Below are 15,285 nucleotides of genomic sequence, written 5' to 3' on the forward strand. Positions count from 1 at the left end.
CTCCTAACGTCTTCTCCTAACGTCTTCTCCTAACGTCTTCTCCTAACCACTTCTCCTAACGTCTTCTCCTAACCACTTCTCCTAACCACTTCTCCTAACCACTTTTCCTAACCACTTCTCCTAACGTCTTCTCCTTGACCTCGATGGAAAACGTCATGAGGTCAAGGAAAGGTGAGAAGGAGGATTCAGAAGGACTCAGGAAAAGACAAGTGGCGTTGGGAGAATCCGACTGCTCTTTCTCTAGACTCTGTAATTATGATGCGACGGCAGCGGATGTTAGTGCCGTGGTGAAACTACAACCATCTGAAGATGGACTACAAATAGGGATGCTAATTTTGAAAAATGTTCTTAACCGATGACCGACCCTCGTTAACCGATTATTAACCGTTAACCGACAAGATTCGTGCCTCGCGTTAACTTAGCAGCTACGATGCTGCGTTCACTGTCTCCAGTTCATGATATATTGCCTAGTACAGCCCGTCTGTGTAATAGAACATGCTAGAATATAGGATATTTTGGCTTCACTTCTGTGCAGCGGGAGGAAGTGGAGACGCGTCGTCCATCTCTATATACAGTCTATGGTGTTATTAGTTCGCCCTTGACAGCGGCCTCTTCCTGTTTTGAGGCGCAATGTGAAACCCAGCAGGATTCACTCAAACTTAAAATGTAAGTGTTAATAATTAATGACATAACAATGGTATTAAAATGTCGTGTATAATGACAGGAAATTCCTTCAAAGATCTACAGTTTTGTTTAATAGCAGCAAAGGGCGACATGCTACAGTTAACATCTCTGAGCTGGAGACAAAAAGGAAACCTATAAAATAACAATAAGAATAAAATAATAGAGCCGTTTGGAAAAAGCAATAGTCAAAGTATCAATAGCAAAACTGGCAGAGCTTAACCTCTATGATGAGTTCATTTAGTGTGATTAAACTCTTGGTTGTTCTAACTAGATGTGTTATTCTTACCTAAAGGAATTAGAGAAAGGTAGAGCTCTGCAGGTCAAACCAAGGCAGCGATTCAAAACAAGGAGGAGAGAGAGCATGAGCCAAAAGCAGCAGCAGCATCATCAGGACACAAACACAAACCAGCAGCGTTATCAGCAGGGAAATCAGGAAGAAGAGGGGAAACAGAGCGGAGATGTGTTGGCTTTGTTACCATGGACACCAGTACAAATGATGACAAGTTAAGCGACTCTGCGTCATGTCTTCTTATCTTCATACTAAAGTGATATTTACTGAGACCCTGATGGATATGGAGGAAGGAACCCGCCAAAATCAAGAACAAATGAATAAATGCCTCCATAAATTAATAAATATGCCATTAATCAATAAATAAAATTGATATATTTCTATTACAATATTTATTTATCTTTTTTTTTTTATTCCCTTATTTATTTACTCTTCTGTTTAACTTTTTCTTTTATTAAGTTATATATATTTTTATTATTAATTTTTAAAATTATTAATTTATTTTTGCATTTTTTAGTTATTTATTGCACTTAATTTAATTATTTTTGCATTTTTTTAATCATGTATTTTATATTTATTTTTAAATGTATATATTTATTTATGTATTTATTTCTGCATGATTTTCCCTTTGCATTTCACTCCTTAAATTTATTTATGCATTTTTTATTTAATTTATTTTTTAATTTATTTATTTAATTTATTTTTTTATTCATTATTTATTTTTAAATGTATGTATTTATTTATGTATTCATGCATTTATTTATTTCTGCACAATTTTCCCTTTTCATTTCACCCCTTATTTATTTCCCCAAACTTATTTATTTCTGTATTCTTTTCTTTTTACATTTCATTTGCATTTCTGCCTCTTATTTTAAATCAGGGACTCACTGTCTCACTTTTATCAATTAATTAATGGCTAAAATTATTTTTAATATTATTTTTGCTACATTTAATGACATACTCGTATTTAATTATTTATCGAGTCATTTATTTATTTATTTTTTATTTTGGCAGGTTCCGTCCTCCATACATCTTATCCTTAATATTTCAGTACAGTTAGAGCTGAATGAATGTGCACTTCTAGTACTGTGTGTAAGTGTATTAATGTTTTAGCAACATGTTTCAGCAACACATCCTGGAACAAAACAGGGACATTAAAAACACAATGCATTAAATATGAGTAGAACTTTGCAGCTACAGAGGAAACACGGGATGAACGAATGAATGGAAAACGTGCAACATGCAGGGACCGACACATAAACAGCAAACTAGATAAAAACTGCAGAAATATGATGATGGTGGGACACGCCGTATGAGAAGCCAATAAATACATCAGTCAGCCGTCACGTCATCACACACACTCTCGCATGAAGAGCAAACATGAATGTGGATGGTGAAACGTTAATATAATTACAGACAAGTCAACAAGACGCCATCGGAGATGTGAGACGTGAAGGAGTCGGCGGTTACTGAGTCTAAATGTTTCCTCTCTCTCACCCGTCAATCACACTCGATCAAGTGTTGCTCTGTCGCTTAACTTCACCACGACAACAATCAGACCGACCCGACCTGACCTCGGGGATTCGGAGCAGTTTGAAGCCAAATAAAAACACTACAAAGTGTGATTTCAGGGTGAAAAAGTTAGTCTACATTCAAGGGATGGTCCAACGGTTTTAAAACAAACCAACAAAGATTAGTTTTATATTTAGGTGACTCAAATCTAAATTTAGCATCTGGGATTTTATTTCCAAGACAAACCAGTGGACCTTCACTTTACTGAAACAGTTCACGCGTTTACTTTGATCAGATATAAAACACGTTGAACCACCCCGTGAGTTAGTAGAATGATGTTTCAGGCTATAAAGCTGTTAGATAAAATTAAATAAATATAATGTTTACAGACACTAGGGGTCTCTGAGGTTAGAGACCAGAATAAGAAGCTGATCGCTGGTCAGCACGATGACACAAATTCAGTGCTACAAGAACAAAGAGAGCCGTGGACGGTGATCAGAGATCTGGATACGGTGTTTACATGCCACCGTATCTTTCTTTCTAGTGGAGGAACCCAGCTGGCAGATTATTAAAGCCGTGTTTGTTGAGGTTTCTGAAGTGAGGATATTGTGTTTACGTGCACTTATATTCCATCTCTATCAAAGCTCTACTCATCAGAATGAATGTGGATGTGTTGTCTAATATGCAGGGGTTTGGTATCTTTCTGTTTGTCCACTTTGCTTGTTTGTTCTTGCAGCCTTGCCAGAGTGTCGGCCACCACGGCTCTGCGGCATCGTACCTCATGTCGCCCAGTCTCTTGCTGATGACCGTGCCCACTGTGGTGAGAGCTGCACTGGTCTTCTGTCCCGCCACGGAAAGAGTCTCCTGAGTCTTCTTGTATCTGTACAAGAGAGGAAAGGGAAAGAGGGAGGGAAGGATGGATGGATGGTGGGAACAGAAGAATGGAACGAGAACAATGGAGAAAAGAAAGGAGGAATGAAGAGAGGAGGACAGACGGTTGGAGTGGAATGAAAAGAAGATGTGGGACGGTGAAAAAAGGAGGGAGAAGAGAAAGAAAAAGGACAGGAGAGGAGGGTAGAAAGAGGAAGGGAGGAGGATGGATAGAGGAAAGAAAAGACGACAGACAGCGAGCAGAAACAAAAAACAAAGCCGATGGACGAGAGAGGAGAGGAGAGGAGAGGAGAGGAGAGGAGGAGAGGAGAGGAGAGGAGAGGAGAGGAGGGGAGGGGAGAGGGGAGGGGAGGGGAGTGGAGAGGAGAGGAGAAGAGAGGAGAGGAGAGGAGAGGAGAGGAGAGGAGAGGAGAGGAGAGGAGAGGAGAGGAGAGGAGAGGAGAGGAGAGGAGTGGAGAGGAGAGGAGAGGAGAGGAGAGGAGAGGAGAGGAGAGGAGAGGAGAGGAGAGGAGAGAAGAGGAGAGGAGAGGAGAGGAGAGGAGAGGGACGGGAGGGTGAAAGAGACGGAGGTAAATTAGAACAAACCAATTGACGACAGAGAACAGGAACACTGAAACAGATTTAAGTTACTGCTTCATCCCACAAAGGAAGAAGTGAAACGTTTAGTACTCAGAAATACAGTCACAGGAATGTAGTTTACAGTTTACCCGTTCTGTTGGCTTTCTAAATGCTTTTAAAAATCTACCAACCTTAATGTGACTCTGACATATTTTAAAACCTTTGTTCATCATCTCCTGTATATGAGGAGAGTTGGTTAATGTCAGATGTTTTCTCCAGAAACACAGAACCCAGGTACAGAAGCACAGAGAGAAAGCCAGCAGTGTTAATGGCAGGTATGAGTCAGCAGGTTGGGATGGAGAGCGTCGGTTTATTTCAGTGCAATGGATGAGAGCGCATGATGGCAAAACCAAAACACTCATCTCTTTAGGGTGTGGTTAAATATCAAGCATCACACAACACACATCTTTCAGATGAAATGCGACTGTCATAATGCGTTGAACTATGTAAAGTAAGTAGAATTATCTATTATAACATAAGCTTTTATCTGAAACCTCCTTTAGACTCACTATGGCTCTCACTGCAAGTAAACAAGAAGAACTGCAGAGCAGCAGAGAGAGGAAGGTACTGTTGTAGGATAGAGTCTCCAGGAGAGTAACGTAGCGTTCAGGGTTTAGTGTGCTTTTAACAAAGTAGGTCTACAGGAGAAGGAGGTTTAAGACGCTGTGCGACGATCCCACAAGCAACTCGTTCTAAGCAAACCAACGCTTTTATTAGACTCACTTATGTCCTACACCTTAAAGGCGGGTGTGGCCACGTGCACATGTATGCATGAAGGTATGTGGAGGCTACATTATGAGATGTTGGGTGTCACTTTTCACCAAAAAGTATTGAGTTCATTTTGACTTGAGTCTTAATAAATGTGTTTTAATCCATGTGAAAAATGGCTGATTTTATAGAGTTCAAAGAAATAGTTCAAAACAATTCTTTGTTTTTTTCTAAGAGTAAGGTGATTGAAAGTTCAAAAACACTCCTTTAGGGGAGTGGCTAGCTGGGAAATTGGCCTGTTTGAGGAATCCAAGCTGGACAGGTCAAAGTAAACCTGAGACACACACAAACACCCCCATACAGACAAATAGGAAATAGTACCCACTCAAATACATCCAAACTACCAACAGGCTGAAATAAACACTCCCTCACTGGCTGTTTGCACACACAATACACACACACACACGTTGGGTGAAAGCCAACGTCGTGATCAGCTGATCCACCCAAACACACATCGAGTCTCACAGCATATGGTTCACAGACGCTGAGCAAATACAGTTTAGAAGATAAGCTGCTGTCTGTGGCTGAATACCAACGCACACAACTGTGTCCATCAACATGGCTGACCTTCCACACTAAAGGGACACTTACTCAACTATTTTATCTTTTTAGCATCATTAAAATATAATCCTGCACGAGCCCCTAAAAAATCTGTAAAACCTGGAGGATCCAGTACTTATGAAACTTGTCTTTAAAAGCAGATAAATGTTCCTGAATTCAACATCCACTAACACAACTAACTAACACCCCCAGCATCACAACAGCAAAAGGAAAACAGAAGGGAAAAGGATGGATGGATGGTAAACAAACAAACAAAAGGAAAAACTCCCCCAAAAACCAACCAAACTTAAAGAAACCTTAACGAAACCTTAACTCGTCTACGAAAAAACAAGAACACAAAAGAGAAAGGGGTCAACTCACGCTTCAGAGTGGGCAATGTCATCCAAAGTGGCTGAGGCAGACAGATATCTGAAGACACAACGGCAGGATAATGACACAGGGGAAGAGACACACACTCACATTACAGTACAGTAGAGCACAATAGAGTTCAGTAGAATCACAGAGGCAACACCGACTCCTCACATCCGGACTTTACCGGCTGGATTTGAAGGTTTCTGGTGGATCAGCAGTTGGATTTTAAAGGCTTTTAACTTTCAAACAAACAACACAACACAATGTAAAATCATAGGAGGTGCACAACCAAACATTTCTCTGTCTTTAGTCATCATTAGACATCTGATATTTTGCTACAGAATTGGAAGAACTAGATGAATTTAAACTTTAAGAGGAGAGTTAAACAATACGAATATGACATTTGATTTTGTGCTGCACGATACTGAAGATGACCAACACGAAACTAAATCAATGGGATGAGAAACTGTTCACACTCCACCAGAATAAAAGAGCATTTGTTAATCTAAACCGTAGAAGAATACTGATGGTTTATGTGTGTAATCACCCATCCATATGCCTTCACTATCTGGGGAACTGCTATGATGGAAGGAGACTTGGTACTAATAATTAGAGGTGCAGTGTTTGTTAAAAGGTGAAATGTGTGTCAAACTACCATTTTAAATTAAATATCGTCATGCTGCAGAGATGTCCTGGCCTACACATCATATTCTACAGACGTCGTCTTTGTTTGGTACAGATCGATGCAAAAATCATGCCATGTAATACAGTAATATAAATAAAGATAAAGTAAAAGAGTAGAGTCATTTTACCTGTATGAACGGAGGTTATTTCTGAAAAGGCGTTTTATCTGGACGGAGATGGTTTTTGTTTTAAAGCGTTGTGTTAGTGTGGACGTAGCCTTAGTGTGGAAAACAGTCCCAGAGTAACTATCAAACACCAACACCACATAGCACGACGTATTCATGATTAGTGACAAAGCAAACTTAATCACACACATGCACAGAGTCCTGCCTGTTCGGTATCTAGAGAAAGACAGGATGTGTGTTTGTGCCGACGGCTCCGTAACACAATAGCAGACGAGGAAACGCGGCCAGCCTATGAAAGACAGGAGATCTAACTTTACATCCATCTGGTGGAGGCTTTGAACGCTGGCGGTCATAAGACTCCTGATCCAAACACACTGGGAAAGTCTCTCTCAACACCGCCAGCAGAGTATACAGCTTAAATATTGTTTGTATATTCAAGTGACTGCACACACAGCTATATATATATATATAAATATAAAAAGATATCCTACTGAAGGAGAGTGGTTCAACCACATTCCAGAGATGGGAAAAGGCTTTTCAGCTCGCATACAGGCAGTTAGATAATGCAGGAGGCTTATTTTGACATAATGTGGACAACATGTTATCGGAATATAAGTTGTGAGTGCTAATATAAAAACAAAGAAGGATATGATTCACTCATTTGGATTCGCATCAGTATCAAAATTCCCCTTTAAACAGTTTAACACTTTAAACAGTGAACTCTGACCCGAGAGTCTCCTACAGTTCCAGCAGCAGCAACAGGTTGGTTTAGGATTTATGCCGCGATCAGACTACAGGATATTTGTGTCTTTGGCGATGGTCACCATGTCAGGTCTAACGATCACAGCGCCATAAACTCTTGCAGCGTCTCGGTCGGGTGACTGGCAAGACTACACGTATGACCACGACCAATCACGGCACATCGTATTCCACGATCATGCGCGAGTTCAGACGTCATCGGGGAGGCGGTTGAAGCAACCGTCGATCATGGCGACAGAAGTTTTGTGTGTGATGCTGGCGGTCTGGTGGATGTTCTCCTGGATGGCACAGAGAGGACGGGACGGGCTGTCCATACTTCACTCAGTTTGGTCGTCCCATCTGACAGCTCAAACTCACCATCCCTCCTCCTTTTCTCCATGTTTCTTTATTACCAAGTGACCTGACTGCAACTGTGCGCTGGAGAGAGTACCTGATTGGTCAACGCAAAGGAACACGTGGTTGGAGATGTCACACTAGGCGTGTCGAGACGAAACATTCTGACAGGCTAGACTTTTCCTCGGGGTGTCGTGGGGCGTCCCAGACGTGGCGTCGGTTGTCGTGTACTATGACACAGTACACCAGATAAGAGGATTGATTTTTGCACACGACACTCATTTATCGTTCCCGATCCCCTACGACGGCCGTGTCGGGCTATAATCGATCCCCTACGACAGCCGTATCGGGCTATAATCGATCCCCTACGACGGCCGTGTCGGGCTATAATCGATCCCCTACGACAGCCGTGTCGGGCTATAATCGATCCCCTACGACAGCCGTGTCGGGCTATAATCGATCCCCTACGACAGCCGTGTCGGGCTATAATCGATCCCCTACGACGGCCGTGTCGGGCTATAATCGATCCCCTACGACAGCCGTATCGGGCTATAATCGATCCCCTACGACGGCCGTGTTGGGCTATAATCGATCCCCTACGACAGCCGTGTCGGGCTATTATTCGATCCCCTACGACGGCCGTGTCAGGCTATAATCGATCCCCTACGACAGCCGTGTCGGGCTATAATCGATCCCCTACGACGGCCGTGTCGGGCTATAATCGATCCCCTACGACAGCCGTGTCGGGCTATAATCGATCCCCTACGACGGCCGTGTCGGGCTATAATCGATCCCCTACGACGGCCGTGTCGGGCTATAATCGATCCCCTACGACGGCCGTGTCGGGCTATAATCGATCCCCTACGACGGCCGTGTCGGGCTATTATTCGATCCCCTACGACGGCCGTGTCGGGCTATAATCGATCCCCTACGACAGCCGTGTCGGGCTATAATCGATCCCCTACGACGGCCGTGTCGGGCTATAATCGATCCCCTACGACGGCCGTGTCGGGCTATAATCGATCCCCTACGACGGCCGTGTCGGGCTATAATCGATCCCCTACGACGGCCGTGTCGGGCTATTATTCGATCCCCTACGACGGCCGTGTCGGGCTATAATCGGGCTGATATCGTGAAGTCTGAACCGGGCATAACAGAAAAAGAACTGGGCAGAAAAAAGAGACACTGACAGAAACTCAAACTTCACCAAAGGAAAAGACAAAAAACAAAGACACCACACTACCAATAACTGCTCAGCCTTTAACATGTCAAATACATACTACAATACTATTATTACATTAAGAGGAGACGGCTCCGCTCCAAACAAGACCAGTCTCTATATCCGGACTTACATCAGCACAATGCTGCTTACTGTACAGAGCAGTGACTTCATACACGCTGACCAGCGTCCGTCCGTCCATCCAGACAACACTTCACCCGTTAACTGCTGGATTTGTTTCACAGCAGAGAACAACACTCTGAATAAAAACAGGGTTTTTGTCTCTTTACAGTTGGATGTTTCTTTGTCAACAAGCTGATGCACTAACAAGAGCCCAACCATGTAGAAGGAGAAGTCAGAGTTAGAGATGTCATTTTGCATTATTTCTTTTTCCAGTTAGTTACCAGTTCATGGGTTCATCGGGCTATCAAAAGCAAAAATAACCAAAAATGACATCCCTTGTCAGAGTGCAATATTAGTGGGAGGGAACGACACCGTACGGCTGACCTGAATACCACATTTAGGCTCCAGAGCTTCAAAAGCAGAACTGGCTGACCACCGTTACCAGAGAGATCCCCGCTAGCGTCAGCCTCATGTGGACGGTGGACAGGCTCACTGCGGTGGTCGGTGTTACAGGTGTTACAGGTGTTACAGGTGTTACACGGTGTTACACGGTGTTACACGGTGGTGTACACGGTGGTGTACACGGTGGTGTACACGGGCAATTAATTGATCTTTAAGGGTACTATTATTCCACAGTAGGCATTGTTTGTATTATTAGGCCTATTTCTTCTTGCATAAAAAACATTTTCCAAAAGGTTTTTGTTTGCTTTAAGCATGTTTGTAAACCCACGGTGTTAAAACGCTACACAACGAGCGAATAGTCAGATATTGGGGTCCAGCGATGATGAGATTTACTTTCTCTTTCCTGTTTCAATCTGTGGCTTAAAATGCTGTCTCATTTTTACTGTCGTGCTAATAAAGCACAATTAACTGACTTGAAAATCGAGTACAACAGCTGACTCTCTCCACCCACTCCAGTTTTCATGGCAACCCACTCAGAGTCTTTGTGCCTCCAAAGTATTCATAATTCATAACCCATTTATTTCTTTGTTTAGCTCAGTACAGCGCTGTGAGCACCTCACAGCCCATCTCTCTCTTTCTCTCTCTCTCTCTCTGGACATCACATATCATGTGACGAAGCAAAACACCATCTCTTTCTCTTCCCTTTCCTCCCTCCCTCACATTCCTTTCCTCTCCGCCCACTTGTTCCTGCAGCAGCAAGTCTGAGCCGCCCGTCTGGTCGCCAGGCACGAGCAGGGCGCACACATGCACAGACTTCCCCTGTACTGTGCTGTTCTTGATGTGAAGGCCTGAACCCAGAATAATAGTGTGTTTCTGCTGTTCCACAGTTATTCTGGCGGCGTGAGCGAACACAGGACTGAAGATCCAACACAAGGAGAAATGTGTGAGCAGACATGATATTTCCGTGTGCAGATGTAGAACAAACACTACGAACCCAGACTAGTGCACCTGCTGCTGTTTGTGAAGGTGTGTTAGGTCTGTGTAAAAGTCAAGAACAGTGTCAGTCAGGTTAGTCTAACTAGCTGAGTGAGCTTGCCAATCCAGTTCATATCGGAAGCAGCCACATGGAAAATTCCATTAGCTTCAGACCTCACAGCAGCAGCAGCAGAAAACTCACTCATTTAAAGGGACTGTTTGTAACTTCTTCCAGGTATAAATCATTGCTGGTCGGTGTCTCATGGTCTCTCGTGTGTCTCCGCTGTTCAGACTCAGACTCCAACACAAACTCCAGTGAAGCACCAAAACCTCTTGGTTGTATCTAGTGAGGCCCGTCTGTTAAACAGTGTTGGCCGCGGTCGGAGGACGCGGGGGAGACCGTAGCTTTGGTCTCCAGGACCGGAGTCTCTGCTCCTCTGCTCCTCTGCTGCCTTCACTCACACACCACGCTCCTTCTCTCTCTCTCTCTCCACCTCTCACGTGCATGCTGCTCACTCCACACTGCAGAAGAGTTAGTTTAGCTCTGAGAATATCTAGTGAATGTTCAGTGGACGTTTGTGCAGAAATAACTGCTGCAGCTCCTCCAGACCAACAGAGGTTTCCCGTGTCTGGTGAAGTGACGGGGCTCCGCAGAGAGAAACGTTATCGTCTCCCACCAAAACTCCGGCGTCTCCCCCGTTCCCTCCGGCCGCGGTCGGGAGGCTGAGGCAGGAAAAGCCAACACTAGGATCAGCATTGATTCATGGAGAGACCTTGGTCTGGTCAGCTAACATTACTGCCAAGCAGCTGAAATATAGAGTGATATTGTGCTTTTAGCTGACGCGTGTCTCCTCACTGTGTTGAGCGATGCTCCTTCATGTCTATGTAGAGCGAGCACAAGTGCTGGGCAAAATGAATCCTCCTTCAGCTTCAGTCCGTCTCCGGTTATGAAGCTAATTTTCTTTGTTTACTTGGTGCAAACTGGTTCACTTGTAACCTGTAAAACTGCACCTATTACTAATGAGGAGGAGGTGTGAATGTTTCACAGTATTTTCTATATATATATATATCGTTTGGTTACATTAACATTAGGACCGGAACGATTCACCCATCTCCTGATTCGATACTATCATGATACTTGGGTGACGATTTGATATGTATTGCAATTCGATATTTACAATTATTGCGACTTCTTTAACACTAGACCATGAAGGGAAATCTCTAAATGAATCCAGTAAAATGTTTGATTTTCAGCATGTATGTAGTCAGAGATGTCCTGAAGTCATTTATAGATCACATGTCTGTACCCGGGAGCCCATAGTCTCATAATCCACCCAATCCAGCCAATTACTAATGGGCACCATCTGAACACTGGCTATTATATCATTACATCATTGCTGCCTTTCCATTGTGTGCCAATGGATTTTATTGTATTTAGCCAATCAGCCCTCCGGCTCGGATCATTATGTAACAGGCAACCATTACCGGAGCGGGGCTTAGTAACAGCCTGATTCTCTACACACACATACACGGTCAATTTGTGCCATCTAGGTAAACAAACACAACGGAATAAGGCTGCCAGACAAGCTAAATAACCATCAAGTGGCCTGATTACACGACAGCAAAGCCTCGACCTTTATCTCTAAACCTTCCTCTGCACAAAACTCCTCCTGACGGCTCCTACCGTCAACTAAGACAACATCCCTGTGAAGCAAACTCAAATGCAGAGTCAGACACAACAGTGTCAGTTTTCAGCCTGGTAATAAAAGTCAGGAGAGGAAGCGTCGGAGAAAACTTTAACTATGGAAGAGCGTGGATTTGGAAGGGAAATAGAGAGGAGGACGTGTGTCATCACTTCTGGATGGAGGAAGAGAGGACACCTGACCTCCGGGAGAGGAAGTAAAGACAGACGGGAGATACTGATAGGAGGGAGGCAGAGACAGAAAACTGAAGAGAAAGAAAGAATACAGATAATGATATATAAGTATATGATAACAGAAGGGATGATATGTATCGTGATCTGATATTACGTTTATCGTGATTTATGTTAACTTGTTTACCTCTAGACCATGAAGGGAACAAGCTGAATCAGACACTTCTAGGGACTTTTACTTTGGAAAATATCTAAATGAATCCAGTAGAAATGTTTGATTTTCAGCATGTATGTAGTCAGAGACGTCCTGAAGTCAAATATATCAGGATCATTGACAGGAATTATTGATTACATTTATTATCCAGCAACCCAGAAATCAAAGAATAAAGACATTTCCCTCACAGATTAGTGGGATTTTCTTTTTAATTTATAAGGGACATGTAATGTTTTATACTTCTGGTGAATATAATCCATCAGTCTGATTTCCATAGATGTATTTAGTATATACAGTTCCCTTTGTTAACATCTTATTTTGAAAAGCGGACGTAGTCCCACGTGTCTACTTCCTGTAACTTCTCCAAGGTGGTCTCTAGCTCTCCCGTCAGCTCCGTTCTCTTTATCCATCCATGGTCAGCTCCATCGGGGCCGTTTCAATGCAGAGAACACAAATGTCAGTATCTGGGTGCTCTACAGTCGTAGCGTCGGCCTATTTGACCACGGAGACGAGAGCGACGGCCGGCTCCACCGCCACGTTACCGCCATACCATAACGTTACCACCATACCATAACGTTTCCTGTCCGTGACAGAGTTAGCATGCAGCTTTAGCTCTGCTCTGTCTAGCTCTGCTTTTCCTGTCAATGTGTGAAACCCAAAGTGTTTCCATCCTTTACTGGATGTGTAGTGTTTACCACGCTGGATTTAACATGGGAGGGTGCAGGTCGTATCCACGACGACCCTCCAACGTTTTACACTCTCTGAGGTTTGTTTTGGTTGACGGATACGGAACGGATATGACGTCACGTTACTCAGACTACCACAATAAAAGCTGTAACTTCCTTCTTCCTCCACAGAGACTCAGATGAAGCAGATATATCCATTCTGGCATTAAAACATCTATTTAAAAACGCAACTCATCGGTGAATGGAGTTTTTCCCCCCATACTGACTTCCATTAAAGAAATCCTGCCACGTCTCGGCCTACAGCTCCACCTTAAAAATAAATCTGATTATCAAACACTGAAAGGTGAGTCACAGGCCGCAGTGGACAAACACAGATTCAGGGGAATCAGTTATGTAACTCAGCGGTTAAAACAGAGAGACACCAAATCCCACTTCAGTGCTACAAGTCGAGCCATACATGCAACATGCTGACCCCGGATCTAACAAAGTAGCTTCCTTAGACCCAGAAAAGACACTTGCTATTAAATCATCAATCCATTACCTGTCAAAAAGAAAACTATTCTCCAATAAAGTTCAGCAGATAAATGCACACTCATATGGAAGCATTCCTTTACATTCAACAAGAGCAAAGACAAGAATACATCCTCACAGACACAGAGTTAAACACCGACTGTTGAAATGTTAGTGTTCTCAAACATGGTTAGAAGGTGTGAACAGAGAAGGACGGGCGAGTGAGTAGAAGTCAGAGCGTGAGAGAGCAAACAGAAGCCCAGACACCACCGGCGGTGAGCGAGCAGCAAACAGTGCACGGACTCACAGTTCCAAGCTGGCAACTCTCTCATTCCACTCGCCCAGTTTCTCAGAGGTTCTCGCATAGCTAGAAACAGAGACATGAGGGGGGGGTTACGCTGCTGAGGTGAACCTCAACGACTCAAAGCAAAGCCGGCTCTAATGCTGCGTTCACACCAAACACCAAAGCACGATGACAGAAAAGTTAACGTCAAGACGTGACACAAATCCACGAAAATTAGCAAAATGGGTCTATTTGCACAAGTTCAAATATTTCTAATAGAGCAAAGAATTCATTTAGTCAGGTTTCTTATTTTGAATTTGATTACATCAGACGATTGATATGAGCTAAATAATGTAGGTGACAAAAAAACAGTTTAAATCTCCTCAAATGATTATCCTTAATGGATCTAAGAAGTCCAGTCATTTATATAATATACTGTATATCCTTCAGATGATATGAGAGGAGCTAATTCTGCCTGAGAAAATCACTATTCAAGAGTAGGGATGCTCATTTTGAAAAATGTTCTTAACCGATGATCGCATGCAGCGGTGCTGCGTTCACTGTCTCCAGTTCACCGCCCGGGAGCGTTAACCTAGCAGCTACGATGCTGCGTTCACTGTCTCCAGTTCACCGTCCGGGAGCGTTAACTTAGCAGCTACGATGCTGCGTTCACTGTCTCCAGTTCACCGCCCGGGAGCGTCAACTTAGCAGCTACGATGCTGCGTTCACTGTCTCCAGTTCACCGCCCGGGAGCGTTAACCTAGCAGCTACGATGCTGCGTTCACTGTCTCCAGTTCACCGCCCGGGAGCGTTAACTTAGCAGCTACGATGCTGCGTTCACTGTCTCCAGTTCACCGTCCGGGAGCGTTAACTTAGCAGCTACGATGCTGCGTTCACTGTCTCCAGTTCACCATCCGGGAGCGTTAACTTAGCAGCTACGATGCTGCGTTCACTGTCTCCAGTTCACCGTCCGGGAGCGTTAACTTAGCAGCTACGATGCTGCGTTCACTGTCTCCAGTTCACCTTCCGGGAGCGTTAACTTAGCAGCTACGATGCTGCGTTCACTGTCTCCAGTTCACCGTCCGGGAGCGTTGACTTAGCAGCTACGATGCTGCGTTCACTGTCTCCAGTTCACCGTCCGGGAGCGTTAACTTAGCAGCTCCGATGCTGCGTGTAGTGTCGCGGACATGCAGCCACTTTCCCAGTAAAAGTCTCCACTGCACATTTAGTTTAGTTTAGCGGGTTGTCAGCTGTGTGTCTGCCCGGAGGAACTTTAGCGAGTGTCCAACAGACAGTGTGTGTATTTGTGCTACGTTAGCAGCTCTAGCGTTGCCGGAGGCTTCGTGCTCATTTTATTAACATTTCTTTTAACCGTTTTAACCGATAGCGTTAATCGGTTAAAATGCTTGATGTGGGTTAACGGTT

General features: G+C 43.8%; 1 protein-coding gene across 19 annotated transcripts in view; it reads right to left on the reverse strand.

Moving 5' to 3' along the window:
• The window catches only part of tpd52l2b (tpd52 like 2b), a 30,967-nt gene that overhangs the window by 6,672 nt on the left and 9,010 nt on the right, over nucleotides 1-15,285 (reverse strand). For 4 of the 19 annotated variants that reach the window (XM_037773257.1, XM_037773258.1, XM_037773256.1 and 1 more), the window contains exons 4-7: nucleotides 13,885-13,944; nucleotides 5,684-5,731; nucleotides 3,264-3,365; nucleotides 971-997 (exon numbers count right to left, since the gene is read on the reverse strand). In XM_037773257.1, the coding sequence (XP_037629185.1) occupies nucleotides 971-997; nucleotides 3,264-3,365; nucleotides 5,684-5,731; nucleotides 13,885-13,944 (237 nt within the window). The remainder of the gene's footprint in view (nucleotides 1-970; nucleotides 998-3,263; nucleotides 3,366-5,683; nucleotides 5,732-13,884; nucleotides 13,945-15,285) is intronic. The other 15 variants (XM_037773264.1, XM_037773263.1, XM_037773267.1 and 12 more) reach the window with 7 other exon arrangements.

The sequence above is a fragment of the Sebastes umbrosus genome, chromosome 6 (genome assembly GCF_015220745.1).
Source record: "Sebastes umbrosus isolate fSebUmb1 chromosome 6, fSebUmb1.pri, whole genome shotgun sequence".
Classification (NCBI taxonomy): domain Eukaryota; kingdom Metazoa; phylum Chordata; class Actinopteri; order Perciformes; family Sebastidae; genus Sebastes; species Sebastes umbrosus.